Source organism: Austrofundulus limnaeus, unplaced genomic scaffold (assembly GCF_001266775.1).
Source record: "Austrofundulus limnaeus strain Quisiro unplaced genomic scaffold, Austrofundulus_limnaeus-1.0 Scaffold148, whole genome shotgun sequence".
In the NCBI taxonomy this organism is placed as follows: domain Eukaryota; kingdom Metazoa; phylum Chordata; class Actinopteri; order Cyprinodontiformes; family Rivulidae; genus Austrofundulus; species Austrofundulus limnaeus.
The window spans coordinates 201,984-211,705 of record NW_013952550.1 but is presented as its reverse complement, the minus strand read 5'-3'; the positions used below and the strand labels follow the sequence as shown (position 1 = coordinate 211,705).

The following is a 9,722-nucleotide window of genomic DNA, read 5'->3' as shown; positions in this document are numbered from 1 at the left end:
GGAGTTGCGCACGGGAACTTTTATGTAAGATTTAAGTTTTTTTATTTCAAAGGTCCTCATGGCTCAGCAGCAGAAGCATAAATATTACTAAGAAAGCTGATGATAAAGCTGAGTAAAAATCTAAGTATGATTATGAAGTGAAATTAAATATCTGACAGTGATCTTTACACAGTGTGGCTCTAATTCTTCACTTCACCATCTGTGTCGCAGTTTCCCTTCTCCAAAATGAGCATACGCATGGGTCAGAGCTGGCGTGAGGCACCGCACATTTTCACGTCTAGTTTGGATTATATAAATCACAACCTTGGCATAAAAAGTGGCGCACGCAAGTTTCTGGGCTCATATTGTGCGTACGCAAGTTTTATAAATCCAACCCCTGGACAGGTCTACTGTCCATCAGAGACACCTGGAAAGGTCTTGGTCCATCAGAGACACCTGGACAGGTCCCCATTCAACCAGAGACACCTTGGCAGGTCCCCAGTCAATCAGAGACACCTGGACAGTATGGGTGCAACAATACTCGTATCTGTATTATGTATCTGTACAATGCTGGTCTTTAAAATTTATTTTATCAGCTTGTCTTCTGAAGAGGCTCTATGTTGAAGGATCAGTGAATCTGTGTTCGACTACTCTACCGACAGGCTGCACTGTCGAGCACAGATCCACAGAGAAACTGATATTTCAGCAACATTTAATTTAAAAACTGTACTTTTGAGTTTAAACAAATGTTCAGAATTATTTCAATAAATTACAAGTTAAGAAGGGCATGGACATTTCTCTTTTTTGTATCGAAAAAATATAGAATTGTGAATTTTCTGTATGGTTGCAGCTCTACTGGACAGTTCTCAGTCCATCACAGGGACATCTAGAGATAACCAACCATGCATCCTCTCACTCACAGCAGAGACAGAAGAAGCTAACATCATGTTGTTGGTCTGAGGGAGAAAGCAGAGAACTCCAGGAATGATCAGTGGTCATCTAAACTACTAGAGGAGAATCCTTTGTTTACATTTTCCACAAAGTCCCACATTTAGTGGATTTTTACTCGAGTATAAAAAGAGTTCCAACCTGATTTGAGAGTTCTCCATCCTCAGAGAAAACTCCAMCCCCTGCAGTTTGTGCACCTCCTGGTACGCCCACTGTAGCTCCTCCTCCAAATGCTGATTGAACCTGATGGCTTCCTCCAGCTGCCCGTCACGAGACGAACGAATCAGCTTCAACTCCCTCAGGACAGGGTCTCCGAAGTCCCATTTCTTCTGGGCCCTCCTTGTTTCCACTGTTTGAGGACCCTCAGGTCTGGCAGGCGGTACCAGATTCTGGTGCACAAGGGCATTGGAAGATGCTGGGAGGGGGCTCCTTCCACGTCTGAGGGCCACCTCAAGGGCCAGACAGCGAGCATCACTCCCCTGCAGAGCCGAGCGCAGGTCCTCCACCAGCTCCCTGAGAGCTGCAGCCTCATCTGAAGGAGCAGAATGAAATGAGACACTTTTCAGAAAGCAGAAAATTTGTCACTGTACAAATTAGAAAATTGACTGCACTTATATAGTGCCTTTCTAATCCAGCCAGGATATTCAAAGCACTTCACACTACAATCTGTGCCCTCACTTACCCATCCACACAACACTCTACTAGATCTCCTACAAAGCTAACATGTACAGTCATCTATGAAGACTAATCAGTGCCAGTCACACTCATACAATGATGGGACACACATCAGAGGCATTGGGGTTAAGTATGTTGCCCAAAGATGCAACTGAGACAACTGGAATGGGGGATTGAACCAGTGACCTACCGGTTCCAGGACGACTCCCGTGACCACTGGGCCACAGCTGCCCCCAGAGCACAACAAAATTTTGATTTGGAACAACCCATCCAAAGAGACAAAGACAAGAACCACATACATGCCGGGGTGGGGGGGGAGGGGGGCAGGTCATCCAGGATACAGCTACAGGAAGGAGCTCCATAAAAAAACAGAATAAGAGCAAACATGAGGGGTAAATGAGGGATGAAGAATATCATTTCTCATACTGTGTCTCTGCAAGTACTAGGGTTGGGTACCAAAACTTGGTTCCAATATGGCACCGGGGCGAACATCAATGGTAGTACACGGATCGAAACAACTCTAATTTCAGTGCCTCAGAGCTGTTAATTTGCACCCTCTGGTGTTCACTGTTAACAATGACAGCCTCGGCACACAATCTTCACGGACGCTCTGGTACACGGTTCAACTCGGCTCGGTTTTGGCCCATTGTGTCTCTCTAAGTGCGCTCCACAGCTGCGCTGTTTAAAGGGATCCATAATTAGTTATAACATTAGACTTTATTTAATAAACATATATTTTAACTGTGAAATAAAGATTGTAAAAATACTGTTAGATGTTCAGTTTTTATCATTTTTAAGCTAAAAGTTTAAAAATATATTACACGGATGGGGCCATTTTATTTACATGCAAAGCATTCTGGGTAAATGATGACGAGGATAGGTCCTTGGTGCGAGGCTTCTAGCAAGCTATATCCACCCTGACGGTTAATCTTGGACAATATCTGACGATCTGCTCTTTTAAATGAAACCAGAGAGTGTTGACAGAGAGGAGAAGGTAGAAATGATTCAGCCTGCAACTGAAAGTATAGATGGAGGACAACAGAGCTGCTTCATGGAAGAAGAACATCAGCTTAGCCTGTTAGCTTTAGCCTTAGCCCCAATGCTATCATCATATATAACAGAACACAAAAATGACTCTGCCTGCAACTGAAAATATGGATGGAGGACCTCATTTTAGCTTGTTTGTCGTGCTAGCGCTAAGCTTATACATATAAGGCAAWATAGCGTCTGAGGTTCAATCTCCCATTCCAGCTGTCTCAGTCATTGTGTCCTTGGGCTTCACTTCACCTGCCTTGCCTACTGATGGTGGTCAGAGGGTCCACTGGAGCTGGTGCATGCCTACTTCTAACTTCTCCATAGTATTTTGATACATTTAGCTAGTCTTAACACTCTTCATCTTGGCTTTAGCTATTTAAAGCTTTCAATTTTTGCTAATTCTAGCTTCTTCCCGACAGTTTTGATATGTCTAAGTATTTTAGTTTTTAAACTACAGCAGATTAACGACGTTCAAGATTGTGAAAAAATTAGTTGGAATCGCCTTTTAGCCATTTCCTGAATTGGAAATTTCAGCTTCATGTTTCAGTCGTCCCACTGGCAGAAATAAACATCAACAAACTGATCTATTACAGTGGGAATTTTAATGATGACGTGAAACATCATCATGGAATGACGTGGAATGATGACGTTTGTGGTTAGTTAAAAAAAAGAATTCAATCACAAAGAGGATTGTTAAAGTACATTCATTCGGGGGGTTTTTTCTAGGCAGATGTCCATGTGTCCAAATGCTCTTCAAGCTCAGCTGATTTTTCGCCTCTCTCTGCCTGCTTCATTTCTGAATGCATATATGAGTTGAACCGGCTGGCTTCTCCATTGAAACACAGAGTAACCAGATAGATCCATGCAGGTAGTTTCACCCCTCTCCTCTCCAGAGGTTGAGACAGGCTGAGTTGGTCTGAACCTTATCAGATAGACGCTGGTTCAAGGTGCCGACTCAGCGATGCACAAAGCCGGTGCTGGGTTCAGTTTCTGTGTGTTAAAGTGATGTTAGCATCATTGCCAACATGGGCTGATGTTCAAACAGTAACAAACTTTCATCTCAGTTCTCGCTGTTCTAACTTCTGACTCACTGCATGGGCGTGTCTCAGAGAAGCTTTTATACCTGAACACAGAGCTGTAATGTAAGCATGTATCATTTTAACCAACAGGAAAATCCAGCTGCAGTAGCCACTGTTCGACCATTAGAAGACAGTACAAAGACGGTTTTAGACAAACTATTGGAGAATTAAACAAATTTACACRAAATTTTCAAAATTTGCATAGAAATATAAAGATAATAGTCTAAAGGCAATTTGGTTTATCTGCAATGGAAAGTTGATCGGGAGTTTATTTATTTTTAAATAAATGACACAGAAATAAGTAGGTTATTATTTTTGTTGAATATTTGTTGTTCGTATTATGTTGAATCGTGTTTCTTTTCCTTTAAATGGAGCTGTGTTTAAATGTGACTGAGCTGCAGCTCCTGCTCCAAGCTGAGTGAACAACAGATACAGCAGAGTCACACAGTCAGCATCTCTTATTAAAACCATTACCTGCCGGAGGTTACCTGTTAGCAAAATATTTCATGAACCACTAAAACAGATTTCGGTGAAACTAACCACAGATCAACTGATTTAATTTTGGAGTCAAGATGGCTGCTAGCCTGCCACAGACAGCCGAACTTACCCAACAGAAACACTGAACTAGTTTGGTGTGGTAGTAGCTGAGAGTCATCCACAGCACGGACCCTGAGGCTGGACACTTTGGTCCAGCCTCAGGGTCAGGTGATCAGATGACCTCAGTCACTCTGAGGAACGATTGGCTTCGAACTGTAGATTGAAAATAAAAGACCACAGCAGCAGCAGATCATTCCAGCAGGAAGCTCACTGTATGGCAGGCTGCTTTTACATATAATGGGCTTCACCACAGTTATGATCCAGGTTCCGAAAGTGATTTTATGACAGCTTAGTTTTTTTTAGTGAGAGACATATAAAATTCATCCAATGCAAATTAAATTGCAGAGTTTTTCATGTTATGTTGTTTTTATTTAAAAAAAACTTTTCTCATTTAATAAATATTAGTAAAATTTCTGCTGTTAATCACAATTCTTTGCTCAACATTCTGGTTTAGCCAAGGCCAAAGATCATGAAGGCGTTCAGGAGTTACTCATCTGAGGGTCAGGTGTGGTCTAAACTATGAAATGTTTAAGATGTTTATAAAATGTTCAACCCATAAACATTTGCACATAGAATTTAGAATTTCTTTCATTTCATTTATCTTGAGATGCTTAAGTTAAAATTTCAGGTCATGCAATCACTTTAAAATTACTTTTCAGTAAGTTATGGTTCAAATATAGAACTTTATTTTTGCTAGAATGGTAACAAATTATTTGTGAGTTAATATTGCCTTAATGGACAATGATTTTAAAAAAGTGAACCATTAAAACATCAATGTTAAATGTGATGTGTTTGCAAACTTGAGTGCACCTAACTTTTGTACTGGTGCACCTAAGGAAAAATGTTAGGCGCACCAGTGCAACCAGTGCAAAAAGTTAGTCTAGAGCCCTGACCTAACATATTTGCTCAAGAAAAACTTAAATCTATGCTGTGTGAAGTTATTTTTTATTTCTGGGAGGGGGAGGGCACCACAAAGCAGTTGCGCTTAGGGCACCCAGATGACTAGCACCGGGCCTGGTTCTGTTGGTACCTGGCTCCTCAGTGGTTCTGGTCTTGGGTCTGGTCTTTGGTCCCGGATGATCCCGGGTCAGATCAAAACTCACACACTTTCTCCTGCGGACCCGCGGCCACCGGACATGGATCTGCCTCTCCACCAGCTCCGTCTCCTCAGAAACCGGCAGCCGCCATGCGCACTCCCCGGCGCCCGAGCGCGCAGTGCGAACGCGGAAAAACCCGCAGAGCCGCGCGTGAAAATCTTTAAAAGAGAGTTTTTCTGGCAGCGCGAGGCATGTATCTCTAAACTCTTCATTCATCTGCTCCTGGTCCCCGGGTCCTCTCAGATCCAGGGGATTCTGTCCCCTCTCCGCTCCGGGGAGTCCCAGCGCGGCGCAGAGAGCGCGGAAGTCCTCCGCGCACACCGTGTCGTTCTGGTTCGGGTAGGCCAGGTGGTGGAAGACCTCCTGCAGGTACTGGTCTATTCCAGTAGCAAGGACTATGATTTGGTTGTCCGCGCACGGGTCCGGACAGTGGTAGTGGTCCAAGACGCTCCGGAGCCACTCGCTCTGACGCGTCGGCTGCGCGCGCAAAGCAGCGCGCTCCATGGTRAGCGGCTGTTTGTCCTCCTGGTTAGCAGACAGAACCTGTGAGCTGTGAGGTTCTGTTTCTGAACACCTTGTCTTCTGTGCGCGTGAAGTCAGGATCTGATCCCTGCAGGGACTCCACCCTGAGTACACACTGAGACCGCGCCCTTCCCAGTGTGCACCAATCAGAAGGCTGCATAGTCAGACCCAAAGAGCCGCGTGCCTGTCAAAACTTGGAGGAAGACCTGAGGGATTATGTTGCACCTGCAGGATTAAGAGTTGTGGATGACTCTAAGCTACTAACACACCGAGTTTCAGCTCAATTAAACTTTTTAGTGTTGGCCTAGTCATATTATCTGTGGCGGCCATCTTGAATCAGTTCCAGGTAATGAGGTATAGATGTTTATTTTATAGACAGATAAGGACAGATCAGATCTTCTGCAGTATCTCACCATCAGACTCAGACTTGCTGAAATGAAAAGGATTTAATCCCACAGCTCTGACGGTGAAAAACATGTCCTTCCACCTGAAGCGGAACACTCGTCTCAGCTGACAGCCAAAACAAAGCTTGTTGGATCTGCTCCCCTGGGCAAGACCAGACTCACTGCAGGACCCAGATTCCAAATCAATCACTGCTTCCCTCTGCAACTGTGTGTCCCACAGACACCTAACTGAGACCTGTAGACCTGTACCTCAGTCCTGTACCTGAGACCTGTACCTGAGACCTGTAAGTTAGACCTGTACCTGAGACCTGTAGACCTGTACCTGAGTCCTGTACCTCAGTCCTGTACCTGAGTCCTGTACCTGAGACCTGTATATTAGACCTGTACATTAGTCCTGTACCCGAGACCTGTATCTTAAACCTGTACCTCAGATCTGTACCTGGGACCAAAACCTGAGACCTGTAACTGAGACCTGTATCTTAGGCCTGTACCTCAGTCCTGTACCTGAGACCTGTGTGTTAGACCTGTACCTCAGTCCTGTACCTCAGTCCTGTACCTGAGACCTGTATGTTAGACGTGTATCTCAGATCTGTACCTGGGACCCATACCTGAGACCTATAACTGAGGCCTGTACCTGAGACCTGTACCTCAGTTCTGTGCATGAGTCCTGTATCTTCGATCTGTACCTCATACTTTTACCCCAGACCTGTACCTTAGGCCTGTCAGACCATGACTAGTTAACCAGGAAACCAGGTTACTAGAGAACAACTTAGCCAGGAAAAGGGGGGACCTGTTAAATATAGAACCTGGGAACCAGTTAACCAGAAAACAAGAGAAGCAGTGAACCAGTTAAGCTGGGAATCATTTTACCAGAGAACCAGGTAATCAGGGAACCAGGTTCTAGTTACCCAGGGAACCAGTTAAACATGGAACCAATTAACAAGAGAACCAGTTAAACAGGTAATTATGGAACCAGTTACCCAGGGAACCAGGTAACAAGGTAATCAGTAACCAGGTAATTGTGGAGCCAGTTAACCAGGAAACCAAGTAAACAGGAAATCAATTAACCACATAAACAGTTACCCAGGTAATCAGGTAAACAGTTAACCAGATTATCAAGTAACCAATTAACCAGGGAGTGGGTTACTCAGGTTACCAATTACCAGGTTACCAGTTAACCAAGTAAACATCTAACCAATGAGCCAAATAACCAGGAAATGAAGGGACCAGGTGATCAGGTAACCAATTATTCTGGAACAATTTAACCTATGAATCAAGTAACTAATCAACCAGGTAACCAGTAAAACAAGTGTTAAGATAACTGGTTAACCAGGTAATCAGGTAAGCATATAACAAGAGAACCTTAAATGAGGAACCAGTTAACCTGGGTACTAGTTAACCAGGGAACCAGTTGTAATAAGGTATACAGTTAACGAGTAAGCAAGTTAACAAAATAACCAGTTATCCAAAGAACCAGTTAAGTTTATAAACAGTTACCCAAGTAACCAATTAACCATGGAACATGTTAACCAGGCAACCTGTTAACCAGGGAATCTATTAACCAATTAACCAAGCAATCAATTTATCCAACCCATTCTCACTCCCATGTCGTCACATATTGACGCTTTTCCAAGGTTCCCTCTACGTCCGATTTTGACGCGCAGGGTACCCCCGTCACGTCAGTTACTGACGAGATGGGGCGAAATCTGTTGTCATATTTTCAGAAAGTGTAGAAAATGCGCAAAAACTACCGTTTCGAAGCCTGAAATTACCTTTGTTCACTTTAGACATCCTGTCCCTGACCCTAGTACCTAAAATTAACCATTTTTAGAAAATGTAGGAAATTCACGTAAACATGTTCCAAAGCCTGAAATTACCTAATATTCACCATGGACATCCTACCCCTGATCCCAGTACCTAAACTTAACCATTAATCCTGATCCCTCATGTTAACCTCAGACCCCCGACCCAAAGACCCCTGGTGGCGCAACCCGGAAAAGCCGCGGGCGTCAAGGACAGACGCGAGGGGGGTCACCTGATGCGTCAAAATAMGACGCAGAGGGAACTTTGGAAAAGCGTCAATATGTGACGAGTCGGGAGTGAGAATGTGTAGATTTATCAGCTAACCAGTTAACTAGATTATCGGGTATTCAGGTTATATGTTAACCATTAACCAGGCTATCAGGTAACCAAATAAACAAGTATCCTGTTAACAAGGTTATCAGTTAACCAAACAACCAGGGAACCAGTTATTGGGTAATCGGTAAACAATTAAACTAGTAAACAAATCAATTAGGGAAGTAGTTGGCTAAGGAACCAGTAAACCAGGTAACCAGTTACAGCAAAGAAAGCAATTGGCTAACCAGATAAACAATTAACCAGGGAACCAGTTAACTAGGTAAACAGGTAACACATTAACAAGGTAACCAGTTAACCAGGGAATTACCTAACCAGTAAAGCATGTAATAATTTAACCAGGGAACCAGTTACCTAGGTAATCAGGTAACCAATAAACTACGTAGCAGGTTATCAGGCAACCAAATACAGAGGGAACCAGTTATTTGGTAATCAGGTAACAATTTAACCAGTAAACAAATTAACCAGGGAACCAGTTAACCAGTAAATGGAGTAACCACATAACAAGGGAAACAGTTATTCAGGTAACTATTAACCAGTAAACAAATTAAGCAGGGAACTAGTTAACCAATTAACGAGTAAATCATGTAACCAGTTAACCAGGGAACTAGTTAACCTGGTAACTAGTTAATCAATGAACAGGTAACCAGTTACCCAGGGAACCAGTTAACTAGGTAATCAGGTAACCAACTTACCAGGTGTTTCTGTGATGGACTGTAGACATATCCAGTTGTCTCTGATGGACTGTAGACATGTCCAAGTGTTAATAAAACATGTTATGAAGATCAGCCCTCCTGTTAGTAAAATATATTGTTGTGAAGAACAGACTTCCTGTTTAGTAAAATATATTGTTGTGAAGAACAGACTTCCTGTTAGTAAAATATATTATGTTAACAGCCTTCCTGTTAGTAAAATATATTATGTTAAACAGCCTTCCTGTTAATAAAACATATTGTTGTGAAGAACAGACTTCCTGTTAGTAAAATAAATTGTTTTGAAGAAAAAAATGTCCTTTTAGTAAAATATGTTATGTTAAACAGACTTCCTGTTAGTAAAACATTTAATGAAGAACAGACTTCCTGTTAATAAAATATTTAATGAAAAACAGACTTCCTGTTAATAAAATATGCTGTTATGGAGAACAGACTTCCTGTTAGTATAATATGATATGAAGAAAAGACTTACTGTTGGTCTTTCAATTTGTCRTTTTGAAGACAGATGTTCTGTGAAAACAAAGCTGACTGAACTAA

The 9,722-nt window shown here is 42.6% G+C and overlaps 1 protein-coding gene across 2 annotated transcripts in view; it reads right to left on the bottom strand.

Moving 5' to 3' along the window:
* The window catches only part of si:ch211-112f3.4 (EF-hand and coiled-coil domain-containing protein 1), a 16,379-nt gene extending 10,386 nt beyond the window's left edge, over positions 1-5,993 (bottom strand). For both annotated transcript variants that reach the window (XM_014016590.1, XM_014016591.1), the window contains exons 1-2: positions 5,344-5,993; positions 1,069-1,459 (exon numbers count right to left, since the gene is read on the bottom strand). In XM_014016590.1, coding sequence (XP_013872044.1) covers positions 1,069-1,459; positions 5,344-5,914 — 962 coding nt within the window. In that variant the 5' untranslated portion in view covers positions 5,915-5,993. The remainder of the gene's footprint in view (positions 1-1,068; positions 1,460-5,343) is intronic.
* Positions 5,994-9,722: the final 3,729 nt, after the last annotated feature.